General features: G+C 42.6%; 1 protein-coding gene across 1 annotated transcript in view; it reads right to left on the bottom strand.

The window, feature by feature from the left end:
• iqgap3 (IQ motif containing GTPase activating protein 3) overlaps positions 1-15,121 on the bottom strand; it is a 227,309-nt gene that overhangs the window by 78,323 nt on the left and 133,865 nt on the right. The window contains exons 22-23 of the mRNA XM_059979942.1: positions 12,289-12,358; positions 5,937-6,145 (exon numbers count right to left, since the gene is read on the bottom strand). Of these exons, the coding sequence (XP_059835925.1) occupies positions 5,937-6,145; positions 12,289-12,358 (279 nt within the window). The remainder of the gene's footprint in view (positions 1-5,936; positions 6,146-12,288; positions 12,359-15,121) is intronic.

The following is a 15,121-nucleotide window of genomic DNA, read 5'->3' as shown; positions in this document are numbered from 1 at the left end:
TCAGAAATCTGATGGTGGAGGGGAAGACTTTATTCCTAAAATGTTGAGTGTGTATTTTCAGGCTCTTGCCCTCTTCTCATTACTACCATCGGAGACATGTCCAGGGTGGATCACTGCTGCCTTTTTAGGCATCAGCTTGTGAAGATGTATACTGAGCATCTTTAATGTAGTAAGATATCTGAAGATGCTTCATTGGAGTATTAACATTTGAACTGCAGCCACAAGATAAAAGTAAAACTCACCAATATTTAGACCCAAATAGATTTTAAATGAACTGTTCTAGTTGAAGGTAATTTTGGGGCAGGGAATCCAAAACTAGACAGCAATGACAGGGAAGATTGGAGCTGTAAAGTTTATAGAAGCTGGGCTGGAATTATAGTTCTGGTTGCCACATTATAGGAAGGATATGATTGCACAGAAAATTCACAGGAATGTGGCCTGAACTGGATAGTTTGAATTATGAAGATATACTGGTTAGGCTGGGACTGTTTTCCCTGGAGCATAGGAAGCGGAGACACAATCTATTAGAGGTTTATAGAATTATGTGGATCATAGATAAGGTAGGTGGTGTTGGCTTGGGATGTTACTTTTATTGCAGTTTAAATTTCCTATCCTTGTGCGTATTTTTATACAATCACCAAAATACATGTAACTTCTTACTTCAGTGGTTGGTAAGTTGATGGAAAAGATCCTGAGAGGCAGGATTTATGAACATTTGGAGAGGCACAATATGATTAGGAATAGTCAGCATGGCTTTGTGAAAGGCACGTCATGCCTTACAAGCCTGATTGAATTTTTTGAGGATGTGACTAAACACATTTGATGAAAGTAGAGCAATAGATGTAGTGTATATGGATTTCAGCAAAGCATTTGATAAGGTACCCCATGCAAGGCTTATTGAGAAAGTAAGGAGGCATGGGATCCAAGGGGATGTTGCTTTGTGGATCCAGAATTGGCTTGCTCACAGAAGGCAAAGAGTGGTTGTAGACAGGTCATATTCTGCATGGAGGTCAGCGACCAGTGGTGTGCCTCGGGGATCTGTTCTGGGACCCCTGCTCTTCGTGATTTTTATAAATGACCTGGATGAGGAAGTAGAGGGATGGTTAGTAAATTTGCTGATGACACAAAGTTTGGAGGTGTTGTGGATAGTGTGCAGGGCTGTCAGAGGTTACAGCGGGACATTGATAGGATGCAAAACTGGGCTGAGAAGTGGCATATGGAGTTCAACCCAGACAGGTGTGAGGTGGTTCATTTTGGTAGGTTATTATTATGGCAGAATATAGTACTAATGGTAAGAGTCTTGGTAGTGTGGAAGATCTGAGAGATCTTGGCATCCGAGTCCATAGGACACTCAAAGCTGCTGCGTAGGTTGACTGTGTGGTTAAGAATGCATACGGTGCATTGGCCTTCATCAACCATGGGATTGAGTTTAAGAGCAGAGAGGTAACGTTGCAGCTATATGGGACCCTGGTTAGACTGGAGTACTGTATTCAGTTCTGGTCGCCTCACTACAGGAAGGTTTAGGAAACCATAGAAAAGGTGCAGAGGAGATTTACAATGATGCCTTATGAGAATGGGTTGAGTGACCTCTGCTTTTTTTCCTTGAAGCAACAGAGGATGAGAGGTGACTTGATAGAGGTGTATAAGATGATGAGGGGTATTGATCGTGTGGATAATCAGAGGCTTTTTCCCAGAGCTGAAATGGCTAGCACGAGAGGGCACAGTTTCAAAGTGCTTCGAAGCAGGTACAGAGGAGAAGTCGGGCAAGTATTTTTTTTAAATTAGAGAGTGGTGAGTGCGTGGAATGGGTTGCCAGTGACAGTGGTGGAGGTGGATATAATAGGGTCTTTTAAGAGGCTCCTGGACAGGTAAATGGAGCTTAGAAAAATAAAAGGCTATGGGTAACCCTAGTAATTTCTAAGGTTAGGACATGTTCAGCACAACTTTATGGGCTGAAGAGCCTGTATCATGCTGTAGATTTTCTATGTTTCTATGTAATTGTTCAGTGAATTTTCCAGTAATTATGGTGCAGTTGCTTCTGTATTTCTCTGGAAGCTTCTTAGCTTTCTGTAGCAGGTGTCACACCACTTGAATCTGGCTGTTTTATAAGTTCATTGTTATCACTTTAAGTTTGTTACCTCTAGTCTGAGTATGAAACAACCACAACTGCTTTTTTTGTCTTTGCTTTTTCTCTCAGTTCCTCCCTCATTTGTTTTCTGCTCTTGTAACACTTAAAAAGATCACAAACAATCAGTTTTATACTTTCTTGACTTCTGACCTGGGAGACCTCAGTCAGTCTGGATCGGGAGCAACATCTCCAACACCATCACACTGAGCACGGGGGCCCCCCAGGGCTGCGTGTTCAGTCCACTGCTGTTCATTCTGCTGACCCACGACTGTGCTGCAACACACAGCACGAACCACATCATCAAGTTTGTCGATGGCACGACCGTGGTGGGTCTCATCAGCAAGAACGACGAGTCAGCTTACAGAGAGGAGGTGCAGCGGCTAATGGACTGGGACAGAGACAACAACCTGTCGCTGAATGTGAAAAAAACAAAAGAGATGGTTGTTGTCTTCAGGAGGGCACGGAGCATCCACTCCCTGCTGAACATCGACAGCTCCTCAGTAGAGATCGTAAACAGCACCAAATTTCTTGGTGTTCACCTGGCGGAGAATCTCACCTGATCCCTCAACACCAGCTCCATAGCAAAGAAAGCCCAGCAGCGTCTCTACTTTCTGCGAAAGCTGAGGAAAGTCCACCTCCCACCCTCCAGCCTCATCACATTCTACATGGGTTGTATTGAGAGCATCCTGAGCAGCTGCATCACTGCCTGGCTCGGAAATTGCACCATCTCGGATCGCAAGACCCTGCAGTGGATAGTGAGGTCAGCTGAGAAGATCATCGGGGTCTCTCTTCCTGCCATCACTGACATTTACACTACACGCTGCATCCGCAAAGGAAACATCATTATGAAGGACCCCATGCACCCCTCATACAATCTCTTCTCCCTCCTGCCATCTGGGAAAAGGCTCCGAAACATTCGGGCTGTCATGACCAGACTATGTAACAGTTTCTTCCCCCAAGCCATCAAATTCCTCAACACTCGAATCCTGGACTGGCACCTTGCCCTACTCCAGTTTATTATTTATTGTAATGCCTGCACTGTTTTTGTGCACTTTATGCAGTCCAGTGTAGGTCTGTATTCTAGTGTAGCTTTCTCTGTGTTTTTTTTTTAATTTCATAGTTCAGTCTAGTTTTTTGTACTGTGTCATGTAACACCGTGGTCCTGAAAAACGTTCTCATTTTTACTATGCACTGTACCAGCAGTTATGGTCAAAATGACAATAAAAGTGACTTGACTTGAAGAAACTTTGATATTACAAGTATCAGGATCCAACAATGGTCACAGTCTTTTTCCAACATTACAGAAGCATAGGGGTGAGGTGAGAGGGGAAAAATTTAAAAGGGATTGTTGCGGCAAGTTTCCCCACACAGAAAATGATGAGTAAATGAAAGGAGCCATCAGAGGAAGCCGTAAAGACTGGTGCAATCGCACTGCTTAAAGGATATATGGACAGGATCAGAGGGATATGGATCAATTGGAGGAAAATGGGATTAGCAGAGACATCTTGGTTAGCACAGACAAGCTGGGCTGAAGGGCCTGTTTCTGAATTGTAATCACGAATCCATGACAAACAAGAATAAATCCAGTAAATAATTCAAGAGAAGGCAGGACTGTAGCACAGTAGCTGGTCTGCTTAACTCCTGTGATCCTGGTTTGAACTTGAACTCAGGTGCTACCTGCTATCACGCTACATACATTAGTAGGTAGTTTATTTGACCACTGTAAATTATCTCGCTTTTGGTTGATGGCAAAAAAGGGTCTTGAGGGACATATCAGAGGTCATAGAAAAACAAAGAGGGGAATGGGACTGATGAGATTGCTCCCTGAAACCTGAGCAGACCTTAACACCCTAATGACTACCTTCTCCATCATCTTGTTACACCCCTCAAATGCTCAGTCATGGAAAGGTAGAGATAAGGATTCAAGGGTTGAAGAAATGTAACATTGCTACTTCAATCTCCAAGGAATCTCCTCAAGAAGCATTAAGATTATGGCAGCAGCAGGAGAACAATTCCCCATACACCATGGGGGTTATTCATCATCTACCCCAATTGTGACTACAGCTCCCATAATGCCCTTATTAATCACCTCAGAACCCACAAAATTAGACTGGAAGGTGTCATGCTCAACTCTGAGGGTACTGCTCAAGAAATGATGGTAAGACATTTTAATACTCAGATGGCATGAACGTCCAACTCACAGACCTCCGTTGATACCCCTGCCCCCCTTACCCCCATCCTTATCTATTATTTTAGTCTGGTTCTCTTTCTCTCTTTTTTCCCCCCTCACTATAATCTCCTTGTCCATTCATCCCCTACCTCCCTACCGACCTCCCTCCAGGCACTCATCCCTGCAAACAGAAGAAGTGCTACACCTACCCCCACACTTCTTCCCTCACCACCTTCCCAGGCCCCAGACAGTGCTTTCAGGTGAGGCACCACTTCACCTGCAAGTCAACTGGGGTGATATACTGTATCCGGTGCTCCCGATGTGGCCAGTTATACATTGGGGAGACCCGCCGCAGACTGGGAGACCGTTTCGCCGAACACCGGCGCTCGGTCCTCCAGCAGTGGCGGAATCTCCCTGTGGCCACACACTTCAATTCCACAGACCATTCCCACTCCGATATGTCTGTCCATGGCCTCCTCTACCGTCAAGATGAGGCCACATGCAGGTCAATGGAGCAATAACTTATCTCCCGCCTAGGTAGCCTCCTGCCTGCATGAACATCCAACTCACTGACCTCCGTTGATACCCCTGCCCCCCTTACCCCCATCCTTATCTATTATTTTAGTCTGGTTCTCTTTCTCTCTTTTTTCCCCCCTCATTATAATCTCTTCCCAGCCCTACCTTTCTTTCTCTTTTATTTCCCATAATTCTTCCCCCTAGTCCATTTCCCTCCAGCCTATCACTTCCCAGCTCTCTACTTCATCCCTCCCCCCACTTCTTATCCCCCTTGACCATCCCATGTTACTTCACTCCTGATGAAGGGTTTTGGCCCGAAACGTCGTCACTACCTCCTCCCATAGATGCTGTCTGGCCTGCTGAGTTCTGCCAGCATTTTGTGTTTTTATTTATTTCCAGCATCTGCAGATTCACTTGTGTGTCCTGTACTGTACTGTTCTATACTGTACTAAAAAAGTTTCGAGTTCCTGGGTGCCAACATCTTTGACAAGTTATCCAGTGTCCAACATACTGATGCAATTACAAAGACGGCACATTAGTGGCTATACTTCATTCAACTCTAGCAAATTTCTACAGATACAAAGCTTTCTGATAGATTGCATCACTGCCTGGTATGGAGGGACCACTACACAAGATCAGAAAAAGCTACAGTGTGCTGTAAACTCAACTTGCTCCATCATGGACACTAGTCTCCCCACCATCTAGGACATTCACAAAAGGTGATGGCTCAAGAAGGTAGTATCCATCATTAAGGATCTTCACCATCCAGGACATGCCTTCTTTTCATTACTACCATCAGGGAAGAGGTACAGGAGCACAAAGACACACACTCAACACTTTAAGAAAATCCATGAATATCTCATTAGTCTTTATAGTATTATTTATTTTTACTGCAACTTATAGTGATCTTTATGTATTGCTCAAAAACAAATTTCATGGCAAATGTCAGTGAAATATACCTGATTCTGATAAGTTTCATGAAGATGTGGTGAGAACAAACACTAGTGCAGACCTGCAAGGCTAAACGTCACTATCTGCACTGCTGATGTCATCACACTGCTGCCAACCAGGGAGACAGCAAGTTGACCAAAACTTCTTAAGAGGCCAAGAATACCCACTCACCTGCAGGGTGATCCTGTTCTTCACCAACAGTCCAATCTTGATGTCCATTACATTGAGGTCTTGCTCCAGGTGGCGACTGGAGCGGATGCACTGCACCACTTCCTCACGAAGCTGGATCAGCTCCCACTCCTCACGGAAGTCGTGGTCATTTTGATCCAGGAGGTGAGCAAACCTCCGCACTACCCCCAGTGGAGGGTTCCTGGCGTGGACTGGAAAAGCAAGATTTTCCTTTCATTGAGTTGTACAGCAGAAAAACAAGCACTTTGGCCCATGGCCATGCCAACCATTAAGTACCCACTAATCCAGGAGTTCCCAAACTTTTTTTAATGCCATGGACCAATATCATCAAGCAAGGGTACCGTGGAATCCCTGCACTAATCCTATTTACCAGTAGGTAGTTTGTAGCTTTCTATACCTTGACAAAGCAAATGGCTATCTCGACACTGATATAGAAGATTAAGATGGATGGGATCTGCACAGATTTGTAGTTTGGATTCAGAATTGAAAACAAGGCAAGTGGTGGAAGGGTGTAAACTGGCTGAAGGTTTGTGATCTGCACTAGAGCCTCTTGTTTGTCTTGGATGTGTTAGGTTAACTTTCCTGTGCTTGCATTTTTATATACAGTAATCACCTATATGTATAATTGTTCAGTGGATTTTCCAGTAATCTTGGTACAGTTGTTTCTGCGTTTTGCTGAAAGTTTCTCGGTTTGATTTTTCTTTGCAGTAGATGTCATACCACTTGAATCTGGCTATTTTATAGGTGATCGTTGCCACTGTTAAGGTGTAGTTTTATTTTTAGTCGAAGCTAGTTTTTGCAGAGGACGACCCCATGTTTTTGTTTTCTAAACCCTTGTTCTCTTGAATCTTTCTTTAAAATGGATAAAACAGGTGTAAACAACAAGCTTCGCGGCTTGTTCTTGACTTTCAGAGAACCTCTAGATTACAAAATCATTAGTATCTAACAGATGAAAATACAGATGGGAGGCTTAGCAAGTTTGCAGATGACATGGTGGTATTGTGGACAGTACAAAGGGCTGATCAAAAGATAAAGGAGACTATATATATCAGTGACAAGTAAGTGGAGAGATGACAGATTGGATTTTAATCCCTGTAAGTGTGAGGTATTACACTTGGGGTGTCAAATGTATCGGAAAAGTATACAGTTAATTGCAGGGCACTTTACAGCATTGATGTGCGGAGGGATCTTGGAGTCAAAGTCCGTAGCTCCTTGAACAAAGAGTTGAACTGCACGTGCATGTAACGAGAGCGTCTTGAACCTCCAGGTGGTCCCCAGCAGGGGTGATTGATAAGTTTGTGGCTTAAGGTAGAACGAGATGAGTTATACAACTCTTGTTACATGCACATGCAGTTCAACTGAGAGAAAATGAAGAAAGTTTGAAGTTAATAACTCTCCTCCTTCTACCTTAGGCCACAAATTTATCAATCACCCCATCCTGTGGACCACTTCTGGAGGTCCAAGATGCTGACTTCTACAAAGAAGGGATCTGTATGCTCCACGATCGCTGGACTGTGCGTAAATGCAGGAAAAATAAATGCGCTGGGCTTTCTAAAAATTGACTCCTTCTACCTTAGAACACGAACTTCATCAATCACCCCTCATATACCACTTTGGAAACTGCTGGGTGGGGGGGGGGGGGGGGACTCTTACCAGGGGAAGTCACATTGATCAGGTCTCTGGCACATAGTCCGTCTCTGTGGTTCAGAAGAATAGTGTAATAGTGATAGACGATTCATAGTTAGAGGAGCAGTTAGTAGAGTCTCCCGGATGGCACTTACCTCCCAGGTGCCAGAGTCAAGGAAGTCTCGGATCAGATTTGCATAATTCTAAACAGGGATGGTGAGCAGCCATATTGATACCAATTCATAGGCAGGAAAAGCTTAGGTTGAAACCTGAAAAGCAGGACCTCCAGGGTAGCGATTGCTGCCAGTGCCACACACCAATGAAAGTAAGAATAGGATGATTTGGCAGATGAACATGTGGCTAAGGAATTGGTGCAGGGGACAGGATTTTAGATTTCTGGGTTGTTGGCATCTCTTCTGGGGAAGGCCTGACCTGTTCAAAAAGGACGGATGACACCAGAGGCCAAGGGAGGCCAATATCCTTACAGATGGTTTATTAGAGCTGTTGGGGAAGGTTTAAAGTAATTTGGAAGAGGGATGGGGCAGTTGGTATGCAAGTAGATGCAGTGTGTAGTGGGACTGATGAAGGACAGGCAAATAATAAGGAAAAATTATTCAGTTGAATCAGTTGAAGTGTAATATGGGGGGCAAAATCAAAAGGCTGATGATTACAGGACTGACAACATTATATTTGAATGCACACAGTATATGAAATAAGATGACCTTGTACTACAATTAGAGATTGTGTAGTTTGATATCATGGGCATCACTGAGTTGTGGTTGAAAGTAGATCATAGTTGGGAGCTTAATACCCACAGATACACATTGCAGATAAACAGAGTGGCTGGCAGGACTCTGTTGGTAAAAGATGAAATCAAATCTTTAGAAGGAGTTGACATATTGTAGAATCCTGTGGGTAGAGTAAAGATACTGGGAGGGTAATAAGACCCTGATGTGAGTTATACACTGTATATACAGGCCTCCAAACAGTAGCCAAGATGTGAAATTACAACAGGAGATAGAAAAGAGCAATGTTACAACTGTCATGGGGGATTTCAATATGCAGGTAGTTTGGGAAAATCAGATTGCTGCAGGATCCCAAGAGAAGAAATTAGTAGAATGCCTTCGAGATGGCTTTTTAAGAGTAGCTTATGGTTGAGCCCACTAGGGGGAAAAAATCAATTCTGGATTGGCTGATGTGTAATGAACCAAATTTGATTAGGGGGCTGAAGGTAGAGGAACCATGAGGAAACAGTAATCATTATATGATAAAATTCACCCTGCAGTTTGAGAGCAAGAAGATAAAGTCAGATGTAACAGTATTACAGTGGAGTAAAGGGAATTACAGTAGCATGAGAGAGAAGCTGGCCCAAGTTAATTGGAAAAGGACACTAGAAGAGATAACAACAGAACTGCAGTGGTTGGAGCTTCTGGGTGCAATTTGGAAGGAACTGGGAAAGTACATCCCAAAGAAGTAGTAGTATTCTAAAGGGGGGGGGGGGATGAGGCAACTGTAGCTGCCATGGGAAGTCAAAGACACCACAAAAGCAAAAGAGAGGGTATATTATATAACAAACATTAGTTAGAGGATTGGGAAGCTTTTAAAAACCAAGAGAAGGAAACTAAGAAAGGTACAAGGACAGTAGAGACAAAACTTGACAGTTGGCTAGACATCAATATAAAATAGGATAGAAAAGTCCTTCAGATATATAAAGAGTATAGCAGAGGTAAGAGTGGATAAATGGCAGAGGAACTTGAATATTTTGTGCCAGTCTTCACTGTGGAAGGCACCAGCAGCATGCCAGAAATTTGAGTGTCAAGGGGCAGAAATGAGTGTAGTTGACATTACTAAAGAAAATGTACTTGGGAAGCTGAAAAATCTGAAGGTAGATAAGCTACCTGGACCAGATGGAGTACATCCCAGGATTCTGAAAGAGGTAGCTAAAGTGATCATGGACGCATTAGTCATGATCTTTCAAGAATCACTAGATTCTGTAATGGTTCAGGAGGACTGGAAAATTGCAAATGTCACCACGCTTCAAGGAGGGAGGGAAGCAGAAGAAAGGAAATTATAGACCAGTTAGTCTGACTTTAGTGGTTGGGAAAATGTTGGAGTCCATTATTGAGGATGAGGTTTCAGGGTACTTGATGAAATAGGCTGTAGTCAGCATGGCTTCCTTAAGGGGTACTCTTGTCTGACAAATTGCTGGAATTCTGTGAGGAAATAACAGGCAGGATAGACACAGGAGAGTCAGTGGACTTTGTTTACTTGGATTTTCAGAAGGCCTCTGACAAGGTGCCACACACAAGGCTGCTTAACAAGAAAGATACTAAAATGGATAGAAGATTGGCTGTCTGGCAGGAGGCAAAGAGTAGGAATAAAAAGAAGGTCTCTTAATGTTGGCTGGTGCTGACTAGTGGTGTTCAGCAGGGGTTGGTGTTGGAACCACTTTGTTTCACGTTACATGTTTGCCGATGATACAAAGACAGGTGGAGAAAGGGGGTCTGCGAAAGACTTGGATAGAATGGGTAAAGAAGTGGCAGATGGAATAGTGTTGGGAAGTGTATGCTAATGTAATTTGGTAGAAGCAATAAAGGCATAGACTATTTTCTAAATGGGGAGAAAATTCAAAACTCAGAGTCGCAAAGGAATTTGGGAGTCCTCGCGTAGGATTCCCTAAGGGCCAACTTGTAGTTTGAGTCAGTGGTAAGGAAAGCAAATGCAATATCAGCAATCATTTTGAGAGGACTAGAATACAAAACCAGGGATGCTTAAGTAGGCTTTATCAGGCATTGGTCAGACTGCACTTGGAGTACTGTGAGAAGTTTTAGGCCTCTTATCTAAGGGAAGATGCACTGGCATTGGAGAGGGTCCAGAGAACATTTAGAACAGAGAAAAGGGGGAATTTCTTTAGCTAGTGGGCAGTAACTCTGCGGAATTCATTGCCACGAATGACTGTGGAGGACAAGTCATCGAATATAGTTAAAACAGGGGTTGATAAGCTCTGATTAGTCAGGGTGTCAAAGGTTATGGGGAGAAGGCAGGAGAATGGGGCTGAGAGGGAAAATATATCAGTAATAATTGAATGGCACAGCAGACTCAATGGGCCAAATAGCCTAATTCTGCTATGTCTTATGGTCTTAACCTAGAATTGATCACTGAACACAAGCTATGGGCTCCATTTTCAAGGACTCTACAACTCATGTTCTCAGTATTATGCATCTATGTATCTTTACTTATTTACTCATATTTGTGCAGTTCATCTTCTTTTGCAGTGGTTGTTTACGAGTCTTTGTATGTAGCTTTTCATTAATTCTATTGTATTTCTTTGTATCTACTGTGAATGCCTGCAAAGAAAATGAGCAAGGTAGCATATAGTGACATACAGTCGGCCCTCTTTATCCGCGGGTTCAGCATGCACAGATTCAACCAACCACAGGTTGGGAAAACCCCGAAGTTCTCTCTCCGGCACTTGTTGTTTGAGCACGTGCAGACTATTTTTTTCTTGTCATTATTCCCTAAACAATACGGTATAACATACATAGCATTTACATTGTATTAGGTATTATAACTAATCCAGAGATGATTTAAAAGTACAGGCAGTCCCCAGGTTATGAACGAGTTCCATTCCTGAGTCTGTCCTTAAGTCGGATTTGAAGTCAGAACAGGTACATCCTGTATTAGGTGGCATCAGTTAGTCAAAAGTTTTTCTTAGTATGTAGTACATATTTTGCCTTTCTATGCATATAAAACACTTAAGAAACATATGTATTTCTATAATTAAACCACTGCATTGCTTAGTAATAATTGTAGCTTCCATCAGGGCAGGGCCTTTCAAATGCTCCATTAAAATTGTTCTGATCCTTGACCGACTGGAGTCTTACGCTTTTCCAATGACCGATGGTGTTTCACCTCTTTCCAATCGCTTTATTACTTCCACTTTATTTTCAATCGCGATCGTGATTATTTTCGTGAACAGAAACACTGGGTCCTAAAGTCCATTGCACTGATACAGGTTAAATCAGGTCCGGGGTTCCATTGGGTCTTAAAGACCACCACACTGAGACAGGTTAAATAAGGGACTTGATCATCTGCATTTTTTGGTATCCGCAGGAGGGGTCCCGGAACCAAAACCCTGCGGATAAGGAGGGCCGACCATGTATGTATTTTGACAATAAATTTACTTTGAACTTGAACACTTGTATACTTCCTGACTGGGTTTCAGAAAGAGCTTCACATAAAAATACTTTGTCTTATGTAAGCTAATGTAGCACTGTTTTGCACACGGTGATGAAGGAGAAACATTAATTAGAAACAGGGTCTCAGGTATCTCCCCTTGCAGCTGGGAAGAAGCTTGTTTGAAGGTCCCAGTTGAAGAGCATCCCACTAGTCAATTCGACACAATCAAGCATCGGGTGCGGGACATGAATCCACTACAAAATAGCTGGAGGCACGAGTCCTCCTAGGCCAGGAGAGTTGACAAGGTACTGCAGGCAGTCTAGCGATAAGGCCATTACTGCATCCAGCTGTTTCAACTTCCAGGGAAATTCTAGATACTAGGAGTTCTGAAACCCACAAGGCATCACTTGGGTTGTGAGTTCTTCATACAAACCTGCCGCAGCTGGTAATGGTTACAGAAAGGAAATCACTGCCAAATTCAAAGAAATATATGTAATCCACACAACATGGTTCGGTTTAACTCACTTACCCAACATCTTGTAGTCTCCTCTGGCCTTATTTGCTCTGACGAACGCCTGGATCTTAACTACTGGAGCAATCTGTGGAGATTGTAAGAAATTGAGCTGTTAAGATTATCCAGGGAGTCCAGTGAATTCTTGCTTATAAATACAAATACAGTAATAATAACATAAATACATGCTGGTATTTATGTATTTTTATTTTTTCATTTTATTCCATATCTTTACCTTAACCTAACTTTATTTTGTTATAAAATTCTTTACTCCTTATAATCATGGAATGCTGTTGCCTATCGAACCCAGACCATCACACCACAGTAAATTTCTAATACATGTAAAAGTATATGACGAATAAAATTAATCCTCAAACAGGAATGGACACACTCGCTAACGGGAACAGTAATGAAACAAAAATACTCATTACATTTTGATCTTATTCAACAGATGCTGCCTGCGGCTTCACCCACTCATGGGGAAGGCTTTGGGAGTAAACCTGATGAAAAATTTGGAGATGATGTCCCTAAGGCAGTCCTACATCGAGTTTAATGCTGACTGGCAACTCCTGCGATGCTGCTGGTGCCAAACTATAATTAGTCTCTGGATTCATCAGCCAAGCTGCTAGTCCCAATTTCCTGCATTCAGCTCATTCCTTCCAAGCACTCACCTCCTTGGAAGTTTTCATGTTTCATTGGTTTACAACATTGAATCACAGTGGATTTAATTTGGCTTATTTAACACTAATCAACAGATCCTGGTGTCAAAGTGAAAACAGGCCTCTACAAAGTGATCTAAATTAATTACAAATATAAAACACAAAATAATTGTCAGTATTTAGTAGATGCATCTTTGGCAGCAATTAAAACCTTCAGCCTACGTGGATAGGATTAGCTTTGCACATCTGGATGCTGCAATTTCCCCCTGTTCTTCTTTATAAAACTGCTCAAACTCTGTCAGATTGCAAGGGGATTGTGAGTGAACAGGACTTTTCAAGTTCAGCCACAAATTCTCAATTGGATTGAAGTCTAGACACTGACAGCCACTCCAGAAATTAAATTTGTTCTTTTTAAGGCATTCCTGTGTAGCTTTGGCTTTATGCTTGGGGTCATTGTCTTGCTGGAAAACAAATCTTCTCCCAAGTCACAGTTCTTGTGCAGACTGCATCAGGTTTTCCTCCAGGATTTCCCCATATTTTGCTGCATTTATTTTACTCTTTACCTTTACAAGCCTTCCAGAGCCTGTTGTAGTGAAGCATCCCCACAGCTTAATGCACCCACCACCAACTCCATGGTAGGGAAGGTATATTTTTTGATGATAGAACATAGAAAATCTACAGCACATTACAGGCCCTTCAGCCCACAATGTTGTGCCAACCATGTAACCTACTCTAGAAACTGTCTAGGGTTTTCCTACCACATAGTCCTCTATTTTTCTAAGCTCCAATGATGTGCGGTGTTTGGGTTATGCCAAACATAGCATTTAGTCTGATGGCCAAAAAGCTCCACTTTGGTTTCATCAGACCATAGAGCCTTCTTCCAGACTTCAGAGTCGTCGACATGCCTTATGGCAAACTCCAGCTGACATTTCATGTGAGTTTTCTTTCTCCCCCCCCCCAACAGTAGCTTTCCCTTTGCCACTCTCCCATAAAACTGTAACTGGTGAAGCATCTGGGTAACAGTTGTGTATATGCAGTCTCTCCCATCTCAGCCACTGAGGCTTGTAACTCCTCCAGGGTTGTCACAGGTCTCTTGGTGGCCTTGCTCCCTAGACCCCTTCTTGCATGGTCACTCAGTTTTTGAGGATGGCCTGTTCTAGGCAGATTTACAGTTGTGCCATATTCTTGATGATTGACTTAACTGTACTCCAAGGGATATTCAGTGACTTGGAAATCTTCTGACCTGTGCTTTCCAAGAACGTTTTTGCTGAGTTGCTTGGAGTGTTCTTTTGTCTCTATGATGTAGTTTTTGCTGGGATACCCACTCACAAGTTGGACCTACCAGATATAGGTGTATTTTTCTTACAAGCAATTCTAACATCTTGACTGCAGACAGGTCTCAAAAACAAATCTCTATTTAACTAATTATGCGACTTCTAAAACCAACTGGCTGCTCCAGTGATAATTTTGTGCATCATATTAAGGGGGGGGGGGTAGTTGAATACCTATGCAATCAATTATTTTGTGTTTTATATTTGTAATTAATTTAGATCACTTTGTAGAGATCTGTTTTCACTTTAACCCAAAAGAGTTTGTTTCTGTTGATCAGTGTCAAAAAAGACAAATTAAATCCACTGTGATTCAATGTTGTAAAACAATAAAACATGAAAACTTCCAAGGGGGGTGGATACTTTTTACAGGCACTGTACCTTTCCAGATGCTTCTTAATGATACTACTGTACCTGTCTGACATACATTCCATATGCTCACTCCTCTGTGGAAAAAGTTGCTGCTCAGCTCCCTTTTAAATGTTTCCCTTTCACCCCACACCTATGCCCCTTAGTTTTGGACTCCCCTAACCCGGGGAAAGGACTGTTAATATCCACTTATCTATATTTCCCATAATTTTAGGCACTTTTATGAGGTCACCCCCTAATTCTCCTACATTCTAAATAAAGACCAAACCTGGTTAACCTCTCACTATAACACACAAAACACTGGAAGAACTCAGCAGGTCAGGCAGCATCTACGGAAAAAGAGTAAACAATTGACATTTTGGGCCATGACATTTCTTTTGAACTGGGGGTAGAGAGATGACTGAATTAAAAGGTGGGGGAAGGGGAAAAAGGTCAACTGAAAAGTAATAGGTGGCTGGAGAATAAAAAGAATCTGATAAGGGAGGAAATTGGACA

The sequence above is a fragment of the Hypanus sabinus genome, chromosome 9 (genome assembly GCF_030144855.1).
Source record: "Hypanus sabinus isolate sHypSab1 chromosome 9, sHypSab1.hap1, whole genome shotgun sequence".
Classification (NCBI taxonomy): Eukaryota; Metazoa; Chordata; class Chondrichthyes; order Myliobatiformes; family Dasyatidae; genus Hypanus; species Hypanus sabinus.
Note: the sequence above shows the minus strand (reverse complement) of the source record. Positions and strands in the feature narration are given on the sequence as shown.